Source organism: Otolemur garnettii, unplaced genomic scaffold, assembly GCF_000181295.1.
Source record: "Otolemur garnettii isolate 467f Iridium unplaced genomic scaffold, OtoGar3 scaffold00046, whole genome shotgun sequence".
NCBI lineage: Eukaryota > Metazoa > Chordata > Mammalia > Primates > Galagidae > Otolemur > Otolemur garnettii.
This window is the reverse complement of record NW_003852441.1, coordinates 9458718-9481217: the sequence shown is the minus strand read 5'-3', so window position 1 is coordinate 9481217 and position 22500 is coordinate 9458718. Positions and strand designations below refer to the sequence as shown.

General features: G+C 44.1%; 1 protein-coding gene across 1 annotated transcript in view; it reads left to right on the top strand.

Moving 5' to 3' along the window:
- Nucleotides 1-22500, top strand: part of GLP2R (glucagon like peptide 2 receptor) — an 82243-nt gene that overhangs the window by 56415 nt on the left and 3328 nt on the right. Inside the window, exons 10-11 of the mRNA XM_003791093.2 lie at nt 12198-12286; nt 19570-19708. Of these exons, the coding sequence (XP_003791141.1) occupies nt 12198-12286; nt 19570-19708 (228 nt within the window). The remainder of the gene's footprint in view (nt 1-12197; nt 12287-19569; nt 19709-22500) is intronic.

Here is a 22500-nt window from a genome sequence, read left to right as displayed (position 1 = left end):
ACCAAAAATCGCATTACAACAAAGATATTTGTATCAGAATGTTTATTGCAGCCCAATTCATAATTGCCAGGTCATAGAAGAAGCCCAAGTGCCCGTCGATCCACGAATGGATCAACAAACTGTGGTATATGTACACCATGGGATACTATGCAGCCATAAAGAAAGATGGAGACTTTATGTCCTTTATGTTCACATGGATGGAGCTGGAAAATGTTCTTCTTAGCAAAGTTTCACAGGAATGGAAGAAAAAGTATCCAATGTACACACACCTATTATGAAATTAATTTAAACCTTTTTATATGAAAGCTATAACCTAATAACAACCTAAGGATACGGGGAGTGGGGAGGGAGGGGGAAAGGGGGGAGGGAAAGGGATTCGAGGGTTCACTTCTATGGATCGATCATCTTACAAGGGTACAAGTGAATCTTTTTATGAGTAGAATATGAATGTTTTAACACAATAACTAAGAAAGTTACATGAAGGCTATGTACCCCCAAAGTGCTCAATGTACACAGTTATCATTCAATAAAAAAACAAACAAACAAAAAAAAGATAAGATGAAATTCTTGTATGCAGCAGATATCTGGCCTGAGTTTTTGTATCCAGTCAGCTAATCTGTGCCTCTTTAGAGGACAATTTAAGCCATTCACATTAATTGAGAATGTTGATAATCCTGGTAGAATTTTAGGTATCGAGTTTTTCAAAAGTCCAGGGGACATTTTTAATCCTTTTGCCACTGTGGAAGTTGGAATTTGACCAGAAGTTTCTGAGTAAGTTTACTTTTGTGGTGGAGGATTGCATTGGTCATTATGGAGGATAGGTCTGAGAATATCCTGGAGAGCTGGTTTAGTTATGGCAAATTTCTTCAACATGTGAATGTCATTAAAGTATTTAATTTCTCCATCATAAATGAAACTCAGTTTTGCTGGATACAGGATCCTGGGTTGAAAGTTGTTTTTTTTTTTTTAGGAGATTAAACAATGACCACCCTCTTCTAGCTTGAAAGGTTTCAGCAGAGAGATCTGCAGTCATTCTAATATTCTTCCCCTTGTAGGTTATGGTTTTCCTATGTCTGCATGCTTTCAGAATTTTCTCCTTCATATTAATTTAGTGAAGTTAATTATGATGTATCTGGGGGTTGTCTTATTCAGGTTGAACTGTGCTAGGGTTCTGATACTGTCTGCTATCTGAATTTTAGAGTCTCTTGGCATGACTGGAAAGTTCTCCTTCATAATCTCATGAAGAAGAGCTTCTGTGCCTTGTGAAGTAACTTCATTGCCTTCAGGGATTCCTATAAGGCGAATATTAGTTTTTTTCAAATTATCCCAGAGCTTTCTTAGAGAATTTAGAGAATGATCTGTTTTTGCTCTCCATTTCTCTTCCTCTTTGAGAGTTTGGGAGCATTCAAAAGCTTTGTCTTCAATGTCAGAAATCCTTTCTTCTGCTTGCTCCATTCTGTTCCTGGAGGATTCTACTGTATTTCTCAGATCTTTGAGGGCTGCAAATTCTTGTCTCAATTTGTCAAAATCTTTGGTGAGTTTGTTTTTGAATTCATTGAATTCTTGAGACAACTTTTGAAACCCTTCTTGAATTTCTAATTCCAACTTTGCCTCCATTCCATTAATCTTATTTGCAATCCAAATTCTGAATTCAATTTCTGACATCTCAGCCATTTGTTTAGGAATGGAATCTTCAGTTGTGTCTGCCATATCGTTCCTTGGGGGAGTTGATCTACTCTGGTTATTCATGTTACTAGAGTTTTCCTGCTGATTCCACCTCATGATTATTTTACAGCTTTTGGCTAGATAAGCAGATAAGGTGAAATTGGTTTGGGGGGGGGATCCTGGAGTAGTGATTAACCAGCCCTTTGCCCAAGAGCTGGGACTGGTGTCTATACCTTTTCCCCTAGAGCTTTGCAAAGGACCCATACAGTGCTATGGCCTGAGACACTGGGAACTTACTTGGTGTGGTGGGGCTAAGTGGCTCTGTCTTGTTTTAGGCTGGTCTCTGTCCTCCCTAGTGAATCAGTTACTCTAGGTTGAAGTCTCAGCTGTGGAGAAATACTAGCAATTAAGTTACCCTGTACCACCTCAGGCATATCCTTTGTTCACTGGGCCTGCATTACCATCCCAGATCTATTCCATCAGTGTCTGCCACTGGAGAAGATGCCCAGCTTTCTCTGGTTGCCCAGAGAGATAGGGAGTTTCCTTCCAAAATATCCCCAGGGATGTGATCCCTACTGTTCCTGCTGCTGTTGCTGTTGCTCTGTGCTGGGGGGGCACTGCCTCTCCTTTTCCCATACGGTTCCTTCAGTCCACCATTTTCTCCTTACCCCTGTGTCACAGATTCAGCACATCCCTGCAACAGTCCACACCCTGTCCACATCTCTCAAGAAAATGCCCAGGCATCTGGACTCCATGGGGAACAGGCTTCCAGACCTCGGGGTGAGAGTGGAGGGGAGTGCTGGGAGTTCAGAATTGCAGGTAGAAAATATATACAGTTTTATACAGTTTTATGCCTGGCAAAAGAGTCCCATGGCACCCTAGTAGAGGAAAAAGGTCCAGTTTTTAGACGGTCTTTCCTGTGGGATAAAATGGGAGGACATTTGAACTCTGCTCACTTGTTTGTTGAAAGTATACTGTGAGCCGTTCTCATGGGGGAGGGAACTTCCATCACTTGGCGATGGATTTTGTATCTATTGTTTGTATCCTTGGGGTCGCAGCTTGCCTCAGCAGGGTTGATGTGCATTCTTCAGCCTTCTCTCTTGGCTCAGCTCCAAACCATCAGCTTACTTGCTAAACTTCTGTCCTTTAACTCTCCTTCGGGATGGAAGCCTCTGTGAAAGCTGGCTCCAGTCGGCCATCTTGCCTCAGGACTAATGTCTTAATACCTTTAGCAGGAGGGAGGAAGAGCCTAATGGAACTTCTTTTAGAGGAAGAAAAGATACAGTCGCTATTAACCAAAACAGTTATGGGGCTTGGATCAAGACATAGATGCCACTCTGAAACCTTAGGGAGGAAGGGCCTTTCATTGTTGTGCCAAGAGTATTTGGGATGGGGAAGGATGTCCAATCTAGAACCAAAAATCCCCTTTCAATGAGAGAGTGTGAGAATGAAATCTGTCAAAGAAACTTGAGGAAAGGAGCAGGGAGTTAGTAAACAGGACAAGTTAGCAAGATCTTGGAAGAAGGCAGAAAGTCTTCTTGTCTAGACACAGTGCCACCTTCTCCAGGGTTCCACCAGGTGCCAGGCACCATGTTCTGTATTCTGCCCATCCTCTTTTCTAAAGGGCTATTGGATCATTTTTTGGCATTTCATGTAAACCATCTGGTGTCTGTGGTGGTGTGATTATAGAAGTCTGTCAATATTTGTCAATAATAGGCTCGGCACCTGTGGCTCAAGTGGCTAAGGTGCCAGCCACATACACCTAAGGTGGCAGGTTCAAATCCAGCCCAGGCCAGCCAAACAACAATGGCTGCAAACAAAAAATAGCCAGGTGTTGTGGTGGGCACCTGTGGTCCCAGCTACTTGGGAGGCAGAGGCAGGAGACTCACTTGAGCCCAGGAGTTGGAGGTTGCTGTGAGCTGTGATGCCACAGCACTCTACCTAGGGGGATAGCTTGAGGCTCTGTCTCAAAAAAAAAATTGTCAATAATAGGAGGAAAATGTCTCTTCAGACATTGGTGTGACCTAGAGAGAAAAATATTCACAGAAATGTCAGGAAGATGAAGAGTGTGAAGAGGCCCTCAATCCTGGGGGCTGCATCACATCTAGCCTAGAAGGTGACCTGTATGCCCCAGTTACTGGAGACATAGCTGAAATCAAATGTTCCAAATGGTTTCTGAGCACACCTACCCACACAGGGCATGGTGAGCTCTGCCTCCATCTCTCCACAATCCTCCTCTCTCCAGCCACACTGCCCAGCTAGGGTCTCATCACCTACCCTCTGCCTGGCACCTCCACCATGTCCTGTAGCCTTTATTGAGCACCTCCTATATACCAGATCCATTTCTAAGTCTTTTGTGTGTATGAGCTCATTTAATCTTCCCAACCAAACTATGAGGTAGGTGCTATTCTTGTGTTTATCTTATTGGCAAGCATAGTGAGATGATGAGAAATTACTTTCCTAAAGTCGTAGAACCAGTATCTAAGAGCTAGATGTCAGCTCAAAGAGCCTGGCTGGGTGGCAGTGGCCACCTACCACCATAACATTGTGCTGTTGTTCAGAAAATGTCTATTATTTCTGGCCCCTGTGCTGCAGGCCCTCCCACTGCAATACCTTAGTACTCCTTCCCTCTGCCATCTGATCCACCAGGTGACCCATTCCACAACTTTCAAGTTTTGAGTCAAACATCAACTGGTCATACCCTCAAGTGGCCTGGGGCTGCTAACATGCAGCCAGGGGTGAAAAGCATGTTACTACAGCCTTGCTATTCAAGGACCAGGGCCACCAGCATCACCTGAGCACTTATTACAAATTCAGGTTCTCAGACCCTAGTCTCAAAACCTGCTGAATCAGAATCCCTAGACTTTGTGTGCTCATTAACGTTTATGAAGCTCTTTGTCTACACTTGTGGTCCTGAATATTGGATGCACATTAGAAACACCATGGTGGCGCATGCCCCAGACCAATGATGGCAGAAATTCTGAGGTTGGGGCCCAAGAACTTTTAGTTTTAAAAACTCTCATATACTTCTAATGAGCACTCAAAACTGGAACTACTGTTCTGGACCTTGACACTTTGGCCTTCCAGGGCTGATGACCTGAATGCTGGTTTCTCTTGGTGCTTCACAGTTCCCAGAGTGACATTCTCTCCTGTGACAAAAGAATGTGCTCTTTCTTCTCACCTTGGTAAAGTGACCTTTCCATACTGCTGCTTGTACAACTCTAGTTATGGTTGTCTCCACCAGCAGGGCCACAGCCACCTTAGCTGGTAGTGGACCCCTCCCCTTCCCACAGAGTCCTCCCTTCCTCCTGCTCACCCCATCTGACAAATGACTCTAACATTCACCTACCCAGACACCCAAGCTGGAAAGCTTGGTATCCTTCTAGCGTTTACCCTCTTCTTCCCCACAACATCCATTAGACTTCAAGTCTTATCAGTTCTTTCTCTAAAGCCATCTCCTTTTCCTCACTCCCATGATCACTATTTTTACTTTGCCCCTTGGGATTTCTTCTGCATGCCTCTGCTAAAGCCTCCTATTTGGTCTCTGTTCCTTTATTCTTGTCTCTGGAAATCCATTGTCCTGTTGCAGCCAGAGTCATCTGTTTGGAGTAATATTTGGTTTTGTCTCTCTTCTATTTGTGACTCTTTGATGAGTTATTATTGATTATCCTTAGTGTGATAAGGATTATCATTCTCTGTCAATTCATCCAACCACAAGCACCCTAACTCTACTTACATGGAGAAATTCAAAGTTCTCCAAGGCTGCCATGGCTTATCTCTCCTCCCCTGCCTGTAAACATGCTGTCCTTCTGTCTGGAATGCCCATCTGATGGCCTCACATCTTCCTGGTGAATTTTCTTTCTCCCTGGAGATCGAGCCCTTTATTAACCCTTCAATGCTTCTAATTAAAGAAAGTCAACTAGTGTGACTAGAAGGGAACATTTCACAGTCTTCCTGGGAAGGTCTCAGACAGGGTGGCTTTTTTTTTTACAGAGCCTCACGTTGTCACCATCACTAGAGTCCTGTGGGATCACAGCTCACAGCAACCTCCAACTTCTGGGCTCAAGTGATTCTCTTGCCTCCGCCTCCCAAGTAGCTGGGACTACAGGCACCCGCCACAACACCCAGCTATTTTTTGTTACAGCCTGGCGGGCCCAGGCTAGATTCGAGTCCACCAGCTCAGGTGTATGGGGCTGGTGCCTTAGCTGCTTGAGCCACAGGCGCTGAGCCTCAGATAGGGTGTTGCTAAACTGTTGTCTGCATCTACAGGGGCTTGGACAAGAGGAAATGGGGCTTGAATAGAAATGGAAGAAGTTTCCCTTGATCACAATGGAGAATATTTAGCCATAAACCAGTAAAACACTGACATGAACCACAGAGAAAGGCTTTTGTTTCCAAGAGGAGAATTTATTCTGAATCTATCAGCTGCTCTATTAGTGAAAGCTTTTCTGTGTTTCAAAACACACAAAACCTTCCCAACCTGCATAGCTCTTGGATTTTATGACTCTGGACACTAGTTTCAGGGTTCCTAGGACAATGGAATTCATGTGTCCTACTAGGCTTATAAAAGGGAAAAGAAAGGCCATCCAGTGAACTGGGAGGAGCATGGCCAGGAATCTAGAACCTGGACTCCATGACTGACCTGTGATAAGTCCTTTAGCCATGGGAGTTGACCTTTCTGGGCTTCTGTTTCCTCATCTGTTGAATCAGTGTTGGACTAGACTAGTGGTTTTCAAACAAAGGTTAATCTGCCCCCTTGAGATATTTGTCTGTGTCTGAAGACATTTTTAATTGTTACAAATTGGAGGTTGGTATGGGGGAGGGGTGTAGAGTGTTGCTACTGGCATCTAAGGGACACAGGGCAGGGATGTTGCTCAAGATCCTACAGTGCACAGAACAGACCCTAGAACCTTCCTCAAATATCAGTAGTACTGAGGTTGAGAAACTCTGAGCTAGACAGTAGCTATGCATTAGAACAACTTGGGGGTATTTAAAATACCTAGCCTGGACTCCACCCAGACTGATGGAATCAAAACTTCTGCCATGTAGAGCTTCCTTAGCACTGGAATCTCATTTATCTCATTTACCTTCATTCAGCATTCATTGAGTACCTTCTCTGTGCTTGGCTTTGTGGTAGTTTCTTTCAGAATTTCTATCCGTGGGAAATTCAGAGTTTCACAGTTAGCATTCTGAGATTCATCAGACTATAACTGAATCAATATTTACCTTCATATTTGGTCATTTAACAGCATTTTGTAGTTTTTCACCAATCTGAATATATGTAATCCCAACTCCAAAAGATAATTCCTTAAACCATAACATGGAAGGAGCCTGGATTCCTGAATGACTACATGGAGCAGAACTTCCCCCATAGCACTAGATTGTGACATAGCAAAAAATCAAATGTTTCTGTTAAGGAAAAAAAATTATTGGACTTCCCACGTATATCCATTTAAACTGAAGAACCCAAAAGTAACGTGATAATCAAAATTGAACTGGTAGGATTTGGCATTTTGGAATACTTAACAGTTTTCTTTCATGTTGGCCAAATTTGAGCCTGAGCCTTAGTTCTGAGGACACAGAGCAGAAGCTTCTGTATAAAACCCAACTGTCCATGGTGATCAGAGCTTTGGGACCAAGGAGAGTCTCCCATCCCAGATTCAGGCTCCCTGATGAGCTCCCAGTTATCACAGTCAGATTGCTCCTATGGTTCCTAGGCTAGGTCTGCATTTACTGATCAGTGTGTGGGTTGGTGTGAATGCATGTCTTACTGGATTTCCAGATACATCAGCAGACTTTATTGGCTGTTCTATTAGTGCAAGATTTTCTGTGTTTCACAGATAACCATAATGTGACAACCTAAAGAATCCAGATGCTCTTTGGGTCTTTCATTAGGCAAAGAAGTGGGAGAATTCCCACTTCTTCATTTGTATAAGACTTCACCACTTAAATTGACCTGTTACCCCCATAATGGGTATACATTTAGAGTTGAATCATATTGGAACATGGTATATTCTTATATCCTAGTCTTCCTGCCTGTAATAGAATATCAGTAAAGTCTTGATTAGTCCTTTTCAAGGACAGTCTTATATTGTGCAAGGTCATCTATTCATATAGTGCTTCTTCAGATAACAGATTGACCAGATTGAACACCCAGTTGAATGGTTTTTTTGAGCTAACAAATTGAATGAACCATCTGTTGAATTTACAAAGTCATAAAGTCAAAAGCCTTCATTTGTTTTTGTTAAATCTTTTCTAATAGCTGCAGAAACTGGTGAAATTAGTCTTCAGACTAGCCTTCTCCTCTTCAGGTCCTCTGCCCTCCCAGGAATTCAGGGGCTATCTGCTGCTCCAAATTTCCCAAGACATCTCTTCATTTTCCATTTTCTCCTCTTCTTAAAGGTTAAATTGGAATTTCCCTTTATTCTGAGTTTCTCACCCCCTCACAATTTATGTTTGCTGCACCCCAACATCTGCCTTACGTGGTGAAAGTAAATCAGATCAGAAGAAATTATAAAAGTCTTCATTGTTGTAAAAATAAATGGATGAGTGAGAGAAAGGGTTCCCTCCTTTTCTAGTCATTTCTTACCTTCTATGGGACAATGCATTTCAGCAGGGCTCTTGGGAAGGGAGTGTTCTGACCCTAAGAAGAAGCTCTTGGAGTGGGCATTTTAGTCCACACAGCAAGCCTGAGGAGGAAGGACTTTGGGGTTGACGGAAGAGTTTAAGGTAGATGTTGCCTACCCCTGAGCTCTTGCCATGCTAGCAATTACCTTTGCCATCCTATAGGCACAGAACTGTGCACATAAGCTGGGGTGCTAAATGAATGTCACAAAGACATCTGAGAATGCATCTGTACTCTCTAGAACCTGGAAGGGAGCCTCATACATTTAGGGTGTAAGTGCCTCCCATCTGGTCGCAGAATCCTAGAAAAGTTGGCTGGGGTCCTGAGAAATTTCTTCATTCAGCCCCCTTCCTGCTTGTGTATAAATGAAGAACAGCACTTTCTAAATGTGATCACTGACTCTTCTATTCTCGAGCTCAGCTGAACAGAGGCTCCATGGTAACCCAGGCTGGTGTTTCATCCCAGGGCAGTGAGGAAGCACTTCTTCTATATGGCCCATTTTCATGGGTTCATGCCCATTTTCTCTTGTATGGTCTCTGGGAGACACTAAAGCACAGCAAATCAACATGCCTCTCATCTCATTACAAGCTTTCATTTCCTAGGAGATAGTTTTAGTTAAAATTAATTTAGTTGAAATATGTGCCTTTCCCCTGTTAAGCTTACTTTGTAAGAAAAATGCTTGTGTTCAACAAATAACTAAGCCAGGGACACAGAGTTTTCTCTTTGTGATGAAAAGCAGATATCACATTAAAAGGGATAAATTACTTGGTTACATTTAGTTTGTATTTAAATTTTCTGTTACTAAATATTCTTTGGCTGGGAATCTCCATCATTCCTGTTGGTTTACAGATTGGATAAATAACTTCTCCCCTGAAACTAGACTTTTGGCATTCAGTTTTGATTCTCCTGAGGCCAATAAAGTCAGTAATAGCAGGTACATACTGGATTCTATGGCTTGTGTTTCAACATACAGCTAAAGGATTTCTGGACAGGAACATAAGTATTGCACTGGCTCAATATCTCTAGAGACTTTATTCCTTTAATTGTCACCTGATCACCATCTCTTTCAACTCTTTCTCAATTGCATAGTTGCATTTTTAGGTCTTTTCAATCTTAAAAACAATTGCAACCCAAGACCTTTTTCAGTCCTGCAAATAAAAGTGTGGAGCTTTTATAAATAAAAAAGTGCAGTGACTCACACCTATAATCCCAGCACTTTGGGAGGCTGAGGCAGGAGGAACACTGAGCTTAGGAGCTCAAGACCAACCTGGGCAACATAGGAAGAGTTTGTCTCTACAAAAAATAAAATAAAAGTTAGTTGGACACAGTGGTATGTACCTGTAGTCCCAGCTAACTGGGAGGCTGAGATGGGAGGATTGCTTGAGCCTGGGAGTTCGAGGCTGCAGTGAGCTGTGATCAAGCCACTGCACTCCACCCTGGGTGACTGAGCAAGAATCTGTCTCTAAAAACAATTTTTTTAAATAGCGGAGAGACCATTATCTTCATTGAGTATCCCTTGTCAACTACTGCTCTATCCCTCCAATTTCCTTCACAGCCAAACCCTTAGATGCTGTTGGTGCTGTCTCTCCTCCTCGCCCTGCATTTCCAGACAGAGCTTTGGAGTCTGGCTTGTGCTCTCACCTTGCACTGCAGCTTCTCTTACTGAGCTCCCTGTGGCTAGATACCATCTTATTTTGCTTGAATTCTGGGTAGCATTTAACCCTTCTTGAAGTTCTTTCTCTTGAGGGCTGCCAGGATGCCCCTTCCGTGGGTTCATCCCACCTGCCCTATAGCTCCTCTTTCTTCTCTGCCTTTGCTCCCGCTGCTTCCTCCACCTTTCCGTTTGCTACGGTGTGATTCTCTCAACCCTCTCTCCCTGTCTATATCGTCTCCCTGGATAACCTTGCCTACTCCAGCGGCTTCATGCTCTGGTTAGGGCCTCTCTGCTGAGATCCAGACACAAACATCTAACTGCCATGGGACATCTCCTGTGTTCAAAGCCACTGGAGCCCTCACCCTGCCCCCACGCCCACCCCATTCTCTTCTTCCTCTGGTGCTCCCTTCCTCTGTGAGCAATGCCACACTTCAGATTTATTGCAAAATGCTGGGGGCATCTTTGACCTTGCATCCAACCAGGAACAAAGATTGTTTGACTGGGACTCCGTCATTCCAAATCTGCCGTGTCCTCTCTGTCGCTGAAGCACCAGGCTGCTGCTCTCCGTCTTTCTCCCCCAGGAACTCTGAAATGACCTCCTGACTGGCTTCCCCTCCTCCAGTCTTGCCCTCTCAAATCCATTCTCCACATTGCAGCTGTAATGATGTTTCTGAAATGCAGGGGTGCAAATCTGATCAGGTCACTGCTTTCAGAAGTGAATCCAAACTCTGTACTTAGCACAGCCTGCAGGAGCTGGTCCTCTCTCCCTCTCCACTCTCATGTCTCATCCTCCAAGCCCTACCCACATTCAACCTCTTGCTTTTCAACACTTCCAAGAGGTGTGTGAGGGGCTGCAGCCAGCTGAAGATGCTTGACTGGGGCTAGAGGAGCATCTCTGGGGATGGCATACACGTGGCTGGCAAATGGTGCTGCTTGTTGGCAGAAGGACCCCGTTCACCCATGTGAGTCTCTCCATGGGCTGCATGATTGTCCTCACAACATGGTGACTTGCTTCCCCTGGAGTGAGCAATCACAGGAAGAGTGTGCATCTGTGGAAGCCCTCCTTTTGAGGACCTAACTCAGAAGGTAGCATCACTCCCACCATACTCCTTTCATTAGATCCAAGCAACTAAATCTAGCTCACCTTCAAAGGGGGAGAGACAGGTGAGTGGTGTTAGGCTCTGCCTTTTGAAAGGAGAAGAGTCAAGGAATTTTCAGGCATGTTTTAAAATTTCTACCGAAATTGATAATAAAGGACTGGATTTTCCCAGTCTGTGATGTCATGAAAAGTATTCTAGTGAGTGGAGAAGCTGTGCTGTCCAGTGAATTCCATGGCAGCAGTGAAGCCTCAAGTTAGACATTGATAGGGCTGGAGATCTTTGCAGAACAGAGGCAGTGTGGCATTCTGATTAGGTGAAGGGAGGCCTATGATCATATCAATCTGGGCTTAATTATCAGCTCAGTTGCTATCTAGGTGTGCAACCGGGGAATCATACTTACCTCCTCATCATACTTGCCTCTCTTTCCTCATTATATTATGGCAGTTGTGAGCCAGGCATAATGGCTCATACCTGTAATTCTAGAACTCTAGGAGGCTGAGACAGGAGGACTACTTGAGCTCAGGAGTTCCAGACCAGCCTAAGCAAGAGCACGACCCCATTTCCATCAAAAATAGAAAAATTAGCTGGGTGTTGTGGAGGGTGTTGGGAGGCTGAGGTAGGAGGATCACTTGTGCCTAGGAGTTTGAGGTTGCTGTGAGCTAGGGATGAGGCTATGGCACTCTACCCAGGGCAACAGAGTAAGACTGTGTCTCAAAAAAAGGAAAAATAAACTAGTTGAAGGGGTCGGGGGTTAAGTTAAGAAGATTAAATAAAATAATGCATGAGACGTTCTTAGCCCAAAGCGTGGCATAGTAAGTAGTCAGTAAATGTCAGTGAATAGCAATAATTATAATAATAACACATAATAATAATGTAAATGTCCATCTGCCCTTCTCAGATGACTTTAGTAATGCATCCCCCTGAGGCAGAAGAATAAACGAAAGACTTTCTAACATCCCTTCTAGACTCTCAGGTCAGATGACCTTCAGAACAATGGAGATTACCATTAATGCCTTACTGCCTGACCAGCTAACTGCCAAATTACCCCGGGTTTACACAAATGAGGATCTGCTGATCAAGCCGAGAATGTGCTTGATATCCTAAGTGATATGGAGTTCATTATTTACTCACCCCTATCTATTTTTTTTTCAAGGTCAATTTCTTCATCTTCTTGAAAATTCTCAAGCTTCTCATTTCTAAGCTCAAAGCCCATCAAATGTGCTTCAGAGATTATAAATACAGGTGAGTGGCCTGAGATTGTCCAAAGTTATTTTGACTCCTCTGGCTATACAACTTGATGTTCTGGGACGTGGGGAGCAAGTTTCATTGGTATGTTTGGAGAGCCCGTCCAAAAAAGAGTGTCGGAGGACCATGGGAGCCTTTTGGCAATGATGAGGACCTTCTGACCCCAGGAAAATGCAGTAAGTGGTGAGCAGTCAAGGGCACACACGTTCCTGCTCCAAGAAGTCATTAAGAATCCCCTCAGAATAAGAAAAGGGAAGTCTTATATGAAGGGAAGTTTGGCAGTTGTCTTCTTTGGGGAAGGATTTGAAACAACAGAATGAAAGACCTATTCATAACCCAGAAGAGAGTATTTGGGTATTTTTGAGACCTTAAGAAATGAGACCACAAACTTTTAGAGTCCAAGGAAATACATTCTTCATAGTCACAGTCAGTTTCTTGGTGACTTGCCTTTGCTACAACTGCCCTTCTTTCTGTAATGATAGCTGTCCCCATTCACAGTAAACCAGATCACATGTGTTTATTAGGTCTCCATTCCTGTAACAGCCTGAATGTGAGGGGGCTCCCTCCCTCTTTTCCTAGTTATCCTTACTTTTCGTGTGGCCGGAGTACTTCAGCAGGGCACCTGTGGAGGAGTGTGACCCACACAGCAGTGCTAAGGGTGAGCCTTCTAGTCCAGGGCAGAGGAGGAGGGCGTGGGGGACCATGGCCCTAGCCCTGTTTCTCACCCTTTCTAAGGCCTGGCCCAGGTGCTGGAAAAGGAGTTTGTGCATTTATCTGGCAAACATGTAATGAATGCCTATAATGTACCCAGCTCTGTGCTCAGAACAAAAGGTAAATACGATGTGGGCCCTGCCTGGAGGAGTGCACATTTTACTTTGCTAAGGACTGGGATGTTGTGGAACAGGAGTCAGGAGAGAGGGTGCTAGCTGTGACCCCAGACTCACTAACTGACCTTAGGTAAGCAGTTTGGTCCCCTTGGCCTGCCTTCTGGTGTGTAAAAGGGGAGTGTCACTGCACACCCCTTTTCCTGCTTGTTATGATGCTGCAAGGAGGGTGTAGATATGGGTGGCTCAATCTACTCAAACCCTGAATCCTGTCTTCCTAAACCCTCCCTCCATGAGGTCTAGAAGGGTAAACACCCAGTTCAGGACTGGGCAGATATATACTATAGTCGCTAGTCGGGGCTTTGGCCCAAACATTTTGCAGAAACCTCCAGCCCTGGGGAACCGGCCTAGGCTCCAGGGAGCCACACTGTCTCTCTCGGCGCCTGCAGTCGAGACTCCAAGTGGCTGAGCAGCCTTCTTGGCCCCCTTCCCAAGTCTTGGCCTCTCTCATTGCTCTCTGGGGATGGAGTTCCAGGGCCTGCTCCAGCCCCGGCTGTTTGGGTCCACTCAGGGAAGGCAGTCATCTCAATAACCACGGTACCCTAGAAACTGGCCAGAAGCAGGAAGCAGATGAATCCTGAGAGACTCAGAGCCCAAACCCTGCTGCTCTGTGCCCCCCAAATCTACCATTAGGGCCTGTCCCATACCCAGACCCACAGGAAGCCCCATAATAGTTTTCCATTGTACATGTCCCCTAAGATCCAGCCACAAGTACACCCTGTGAACCCCACCACTGGGTATTCTGCCTCAGTAAGTGTGGGATGGACTTCTAACAGTCTCCCAGGGGACTTGCATACCCAGCCAGAGTGGAGCTTCACTGGATCTGATGCAATCATGAAATAACACATGGACCTTCTTGCTCGGGCCATGACAGATGTCACTGCAGCCTCCATATTGTCTTTTCCATAGTCCCCTGTAGAGTTATCCAAGGTAGTGGTTTCCAAACTTTTCTAACCATGCATCTCTATCAGTAAGAAATCTGAATTTGTCCCTCACAGTGTGTGTGTGGTGTGTATAGTCTAATGAACAAATATACATTTTAAGATATCCCAAAATAGAACATGTAAAAAGATAGATATGCATTAACATACATAAAATTTCTGTTCTCTTTTACTGCTATATTTTCTTGAAATATCAAATAAATCTCCTTACACAGCCTTGGAGCATGCACACACAGCCGGGAGCCATTGATCTAGGGAAGGGTAAATCAAGACAGTGGGGAGACCCTCCTGGCTGAATGGTGACTCAGGATGACTGAGTAAGAGTCACCCTGCTTGACACAGGCAATCTGCCTGGAAACTCCTTTGTTCCTCCCCTCCCTGTCCCTTATACAAGGAGAAAGCTTGGAAAGAGGAACCTGGGTCCATGTCTATCTGAAGGCCTTCCAGGGCGAGATGCCTTGTCTTGGTGAGTTTGCCACCAGCTGGGGAACCCATCTCTGTTCCCAAGTGGCTGAGACTTTGGAGGGATGACTGACACTACCTGAGTTCACAAGAGGCTAATGTGTATAAACTAGACCATTGTTCATGTTTCAGATCTAGGAAGGTGGGGGTAGAAGGAAGGCATTCTTTTCTAAAGCCCACATGCTCAACATGGAAACACCAAGAAAGCCAAAGAGGTCACCAGAACGTTGTTTGCTGATGGTGTGGTGAAAGCAGAGTTGCTGGTGTTGAAGGATGCCAGAGAGGGCACTGAGGAACCACCCCTCACCCACAGCTCCACCTACCTGTTGAGAAGGAGCCCATGTGCCCTCTGCAGGTTGGGGTGGGAAGTGCTGAGAACTTCCTCTTCTCGGCTCTTCCCCTCATTTTGCTTGGCTGTGGTCTTCTGTTCACTTGCTCTTTCTCCATGCAGCCTACAAGGCAGTTGATTAGCTTGTGCTTATGAATAAGCAAAAGGCAGGGACCTGTCTCTCAGGAGATACCTAGGCCACTTTATTTTACTACCTGTGCTGGTGAATTCTACAGCATCTATGAACTCACTTGCCCCTTCTTCTCTCAGTAAGCAGTGCTAACCCCCCTCGTTTCCGAGTCCTAGGAGGGCTGCCTAATGTCACTCCCATGGGTCACAGCACCCCCCAGCTGTTCAGCTTACACTGCTCTCTTCTGTGCAGGAAGGCCGCTCCTCTTCCTCATCCCCCTCCGTGTTTATTTTCCTCTGAAGGCCTCTGATGGGGTAAGGAAGAGGGGACAATGGGGCCCAGTGCATTTCTTCCAAACTCTGGTAGGTACAGGTGTCCTTCAGCTCTCAGAGATTTTGAGAACTTTCAGAGTGTAACCATCATCTGGCTCCCCTCCAGGAAGATATTTTAGGAAAGTTTAGATGAAACACTAGTATGTTCAGTCCAAGAGGCAAGTTTCTAGGAGCAGAAAGACTTTCCGGAGTTCTCACCCTTGTCCTTGGGCTTCCCTCATCAAGCACAGGACACCAGTAAATGCCCCATCTGTCTGGCTTGGAGAGAACTGAGGTGCACAACTTCAGGGCTCTGAACAGGGCAGGCAATGTCCTCGAATGGGGACAGAGACCAAGCAGACCCTCAGCTCCACCAGAGTTCTCTATTCTTGTGGTTTCCAGGACAGAAGTGGCTCTTTCCCCTAGATAAATGGTCGTTACTCCATGTGACACACAGGAAGGGAACTCTAGTGCATTTATAAAGGACAGTCATTTCTTCACATGCTAAGCTCCAGTCCTTTCGGAAAGGGCTCCTTGGTGGGCGATGCAGGGGAGGAAAAGTTTTCCCAGACCCTGTAGGGCTCCTGGCTGGGTCTGAAAATCAAACAGGCAAAGACAGATCCACAGGAGAAAAAGCAAACAAACTTACTACGTGAGTTTATGTGACATGGAAGCCTTTAGAAAAAAATGAAGACCCCAAGAGGTGGTCAAATCTGTGTAATTTTATGTTAGGTTTGATGGTGGACAGTCCTGGAGAAATTTCACCGGGCAAAAGGAGTGTGAGCTAATGGTGATAAACTGGGGGGAACTTAGCAAGGCCTGTGTGTTCAGATTCTTCTGTGTCCCTGTGTCTTCAGAAATAAGAATATTCCTTCTCTCCAGATATAAGGAGGGCACCTTTCACCTGAGAGTCTTCTGACCTGTTTCAGGAGAAGGTTAGAAAATCCTTCCTCAGTTTTATGACCTGCTTTAGGGAAGGAGAGCGGGAGAAGGTCAGAGAGATCTTCCTGCCTCTGCAGTTTTCTTAAACCCCTTCAGCTTAAAATACTCAGTATGCCAAGATGGTGTATTCTGAAACCCATCAGCAACTAAAGACTAAAAATGGCACATGTGGAAGTAAAATTGATCAAAAATCATGGAAGTTGTAAGCAACTGAAGGACAAGGATAGCTCCTTTAAAAAAACTAAAATTGATTAATCATTTATCATGTCAGATACTATTTATTCTGAGAGTTTACCCCATGTTATATGTTTAATCCTTATGACAGCCCTGTAAAGTAGATAGTATTATTAGTATAGTTCTCTTTTTACAGATGAGGAAACTAACAGAGAGGTTAATTAATTTGCTCACAATCATACTGCTAATATTTGGTGACACTGGGATTTGAACCCAGGCCGAGGGACTCTCCTTGCACCCGACTAGTGCCTTTGACTCCAACGCCTCATGTGCCCAGAGTAGATGCTCCATAAATATTTGTTGAATGGTTAAATATCTGCAATAAAACTATTTAAATAAACTAACAATTATGGATAAAAATAAGCATAAACATATTCCATACAAGTAAACTTCTATTACTATTTATGAATTTGCTTCTGAGCAGGGACACAAATAGTACTTTGTCTAAGGAGAAGTTAAAATAAGGTGAAGAGTAGAGAAGCTCTTCTCATATCCATCCAGAAGGATGGATGGCCCAAAACTTCATAAAAAGATGATTATTCTTTAAAAATCATCTCATACTAGGCCAGATACGGTGGTGGCTCACATCTGTAATCCTAGCACTTTGGAAGGCTGAGGCTGGTGGATTGCTTGAGCTCACCAGAATGAGACTCTGTCTCTACTAGAAGTAGAAAAATCAGCTGAGTGTGGTAGCACATGTCTGTAGTCCCAGCTACTTAGGAGGCTGAGGCAAGAGAATTGCATGAGCCCAGGAGTTTGGGGTTGCTGTGAGCTATGATACTATGGCACTCTACCCAAGGCAACAGAGTAAAACTCTGTCTCAAAAAAAAAACCAAAAAACTGTCCTATACTAAATGCGGTATGGGATCCAGGCATGTGGAAAGGACATTAAATCCATAGATCTGAACTTTAGTTACTAGTAATGTACTGATATCGGTTTCTTAGTTTTGAGAAACCTGCCATAATACATTAAAATCAGGGAAACCAAGTGAAGGATGCATGGGAACTCTCTGTACCTCCTTGACTACTTTGTTGTAAATTTAAAACTATTCCAAAATAAAATGTTTCTTTTAAAACACCATAATGCCATAACATGGCTCCAGAATAAGTTAATGGTCAGACACAAGTGTGCATGTAAGTATGTGTGTGTATCCTTAAAATCCAAGTAACCCAGAGCAAGGCTCACAAATCCAAACAATTGCAAGGGCCAAGTAAGAAACACGCCCGATTAGTTTAGGCTGTGTAGGGGCTGGAGATCACAGTTTTTCTCCAAAGTGTCTGCCACCACCTGGCTGTGGCCAATGATTACCGAGTAAGAATTTAGGGCCATTGTTGCCAGATCTCCCATTTTTCAAAAGAAGCTGAAAATCTAGACATCTTTGATGGAAATCTCCTTATAATTTAAAGATAACTCCAATAACAAAAATCATTCTGCAGCCTGAGCAAATATTCCTGCAGGTCAAATACCACGAGTGTTGCCAGTTTGCAGCCCCTGAGCCAGAAAGCTTTAAAGACACTTTTCAGAAATACAAAATAAAAATACTCTCTCTCATTGGGAGCACGTTCGTGCTGTCTAGGGAAGTGACTCACATGTGGGTGGCGTGGGGGTGGGTTGGATCTGAACTCAGCTCCAGAGAAGTGACTCCACCTCACTGGCCTCTCCTGATGGTCACACAGCCATGTGACTAGGTGCAGTCCCTCCTTTGTGGTGGCTCCTGCTGTCTTCTTGCTGGCTTTAGATGTATTCAGGGCACAAAGGTGAGTTTTTCTGAGTTTTTCATTTGTCTGTTTCGCTGACAATATTGCATTTGAATGGCTCTCACAGGCCCAGAATCCATAGTAAGCTCTTTCTCTCGCATAGCGTTAAACCTTCCATAAGAAACTGCTGATGCTATTCTGTGTCTTTATCTTTTAACTTCTTGAGATTTGGTGGGGGGGACCTCCTCCTAGTCTGGCCTTTTATGAGAACTTATTTGTGCTAAAAAAAAAAAAAAAAGTCATTACAATTAAGCTCCTCTTTCCAATGTATATAAGACAGTACTTTTGTTTGTACCCTGAATGTGAGTTACCTTTGCTAATGTAGTTAGCAAATCAAGTAGCTCAAAGGTGAATAGCAGTTGTCTGTAAACCTGCTCGCTTCTTGAAATCCTGTAGGGAGTTCCTTAAAAATTCCACATTACTGGGACACAACCTTCAGAAGTTTGGATTCAGAGAGTTGATACTGGAGCCCAGGAAGCTATATATGTATATTTTTGAAAGCTCTGTAAGGAATTTTAATAGCCACATTTGGGAACCAACAGTTTGGAGCATTTGGGGCCCAGCTGTGTACTTCACACGTGGGTGGTACCAAGGAATGTTGTGTTTCTGTGTGTGTAGACTGTATACAACAGTGAGCCTCCATGCGGCGCTTTTATGAGGAGGATCAGTTTTTAATTTCCTTCCCTTGCTGTCACCAGGATTGAGGGGCAATGTGATGTTGACCGCAAAGCCCCGTGTGGCATATTCAGGGCCTTGGGGTTAAGGCAGAAGCCCCGTTTCCAGACCTGGATTTGCTACTAAGAGTATGCCTGGGCAGTTTACTTTTTCTCCCTTCCCAGGGTGATGTTGGAAGTACTGATGTCAACGGTCCTGAGTAGAGAAAGAGATAGAGGTACCTGCTAGCCAGGCAACAGGAAAGGTGTCAGACCTGGTAGGTGAAACATCCCAGGGTTGCAGCTACTCACCTGGAAATCTATCCATCAGGAAAAGCATTAAACTCTGCAGGTCTCTATAGCTGATAATGATAATGATAACCTACATGGAGGAATTCATTCATTCATTCAATTCATGTTTCCCGAGCATCTGTCATGTGTCAGGTGCAGTGATGCAATAATGAGCAAGACCACAGTGGCCCTTAGGCATGACATGTGTGGTTAAAGAGACCCACTGGAAAATCAACTATTTATCAATGCAAAAAGAGCTTCAATACAGGCGTGCACAGAAGGGCGTGGAATGTGTTGCCTATTCCCTACATGGCCTTTGTGACCATTATTTGATTGTCGTTTACAGATTGGCAAAATCAACGCTTGTCCTCATTCCTTTATTGGGTGTTCACGAGATTCTGTTCTCCTTCATCACTGATGATCAAGTACAAGGATTTTCAAAACTTATACGACTTTTCATTCAGTTGACACTGAGCTCCTTCCATGTAAGTAGGAGTCTGAAGCACCGTGTGTCGGCTTTGGAGAAAACAAAAGGCATGTGATCTAAAGAGGCTCCAAATTGAGAAAGCCCATGGATGAAAAGAGAATTTTTGCCTCAGCAAGGTTTATCAGTGAGAGGCCCTTGGCATTAAAAGGACGTGCAAGTGGTTGCCTTGATGCTGCTGGCATGATTAGGTGACTAAGAAGGGAAAAGTGGTCTCTTCCCTGGGCTGTAATAGATGATGTGACTCATGATCATATTATCTGTGAGTGTCGACTTGAAGCCTTTTATTAAGTGCCTATTTTTGCTGGGTTCTCTGCAGAGCCTTGTGCAAAATGAGCATTGCCTGTGTTTTGGCTGACATGTACACAGAACACAACACAACTTGGGTGGACACTAGTGAGTCTGGACCAGTAAGTTCTTGAACTTGAACAGATGTGTGGGGGTTGAAACTAGTAACAAGAGGCCAGCTCGGATTGTTACCTGGATACTTTCATTATCTAATGCTTAAAATTGTTGTCCTTTCCTTAGTAGCTAAAATCTGACATTTAAAACAATTATTTCTCATGATTCTAGGAGTTAGGAATCTAGGTAGGATCTAGTACGATGGCTAACCTAAGACCTTCCAAAATGGGTTCTTCATTCACATGTCTGATGCTTAAGTTGGGATGATTCAGATGGTTGGGGCTGGCTTTATTTGGATCGAATTTCTGGGGCCTCCTTTTTCACCATCAACTACATTCCTTCTTCCTACTAAAGACATCATGTTCCTTACATCTGAGTCTTACAGTCACTGCCCCAAGACAGGGTCAGATTTTGTGTACAGAGAGATTTTGTGCTGAGATTTTGTGTATAGAGCAGACAAAATGTGCCTGCCTACTGCATGCTCACAAAAAGCTGAAGAGACAGAGCCTGAGCTATGGTCTAGGAAGCTGGACAGTGGGTTTTCTTTTCCTCCTATTGGAGCTAAATTCTTTGTGGCTTTGAACTGAGACCAGGGATTGATCAGTCATTTTTTTTTTTCATTATGAAAAAAATGTTTAATTTATTTCAATCTTTTGGGGGGTTTCAAAAGCTAAGATTTAGTAATTCAGATTTTTTATGTTGCTTGTCCTTAATCTTCTTTCAAAGGTAATCCCAAATTAGAAATAAAACAAAACAAATCAGAAGCAAAACCCGCAGCTGTTACATCAGTAGTATTTAGTGGCCCCTTCTGTTTCCCAGGGCCTGTGAGCCCTTGATCATCTGATCTTACACACTCAAGACCAGTTGAAGACCAGACACATTTACGTGGAGCTTAATGAGGCAAAGTTCTGTGAAAGAATCCTAGCCTCTTAGACTTCTCAACAGGGAGAATGTGTTAGTTATCTACTACTGGGCAACAAACCACACCAAAACTTTGTGTCTTAAAACAATAACCATTTTATTATTTTTATTGATTCTGTGAGCTGAGTTGTCTGGACTTAGTGTGGGTGGTCCTTTTGATACAATTTTTGGCTGGGGTAACAAATGCCTGAAGGCTCAATTGGGCTGCAACATTCAAGATGGTTCGTTCAGGTACCTAGATATGGACGGTAGCTGTTGGCCAGGACCTCAGCTAAGAGTGTATATCAGGGAGCCTCCATTCTCCTCTGTGTGGCCTCTCCATGTAGCTTGGGTATTTTATATCAGGGCAGCTGGACTCTCAGAGTGTCCCAAGAACAAATCCTCTAAGTTGGAGGAAGCGGAAACTCCTATTCTTAAGGCATTGGCTCTGAAGTTGCAAAATGTCACTTCTATGACACTGGATAGTAAAAGCACTTATGAGGCCATCCCAGATTCAAAGGGAGGGAAAGTAAGGTCCATTTTTATTTTTTTTGGAGAAGCATCATGAACCTACAGAGAGAAGAGGAATCATGGGAGCCATCTCTGGAGACCAGCGGCCACCACAGGTCATTTGTTCTTGTAGCAGCTGAAGCTCTGCTCCCCACCTTGCACTGCTGAGGAATATGAGCAATCAGAGTGACTGCAGGGTGACTGAGACTGAGTCAGAAAACATACTCAAGGGGCTTGTATATGAGCAGCGACCTCTCAGCCTCCGAATACTCCTGCATCGTTCTCCTCCATCTTACCAGGCAGAGGCGAGAGCATGGGTGGGCAGACGTGTCAGGGTGTGTTTGGTGGATTATATTAGGAAATCAGCAAGAATAGGTATTGATGTTATGATTGCCAGCATGGAGAACCTGGCCTGGTTCCATAAGGGACATGCTGAACGAGGCTTACGTAAGGAAGAGCAGAAACACTTCCCCCAGGGCCACATTTTATTATCATCAAGAGATACAGGAGGAGTCAACCTGCCACTGGGACCATCACTCTTTAGTTGAAAATGAGTCCTTGCATGTGAGTGTTGTCATTTTATGAGATTCTTTCCAGCAACACTCAAGTACTTGGGCCCCAGAACACATATCCAGCTCCATTATATCAGAAACACAGCCAAACTCCACAGACCCTCACATCAATTAGGGAAAGCCAGGGCATGTAGGTTATCAGAGCCACTCTTTGACAAATTGGGAAGCAATAGAAACAAACATTAAGTGAAACATGTTTGATCCCAGACCTCTGGCAGTTAAACAGTGAATCCAGAAAAAATTTCCAAATTCAAGAAATTATCCCTGTTGAAACTTCCCCAACATAGTATCTATAATTCTAAATCAGGAAGAAAACAGAAAGGAAATTGTGCTGTCATGTCTGAGATCATAGGAGGCATGCCTCCTAGTGTAAGTGACAGATAAGGAAATTGTGCTGTCATGTCTGAGA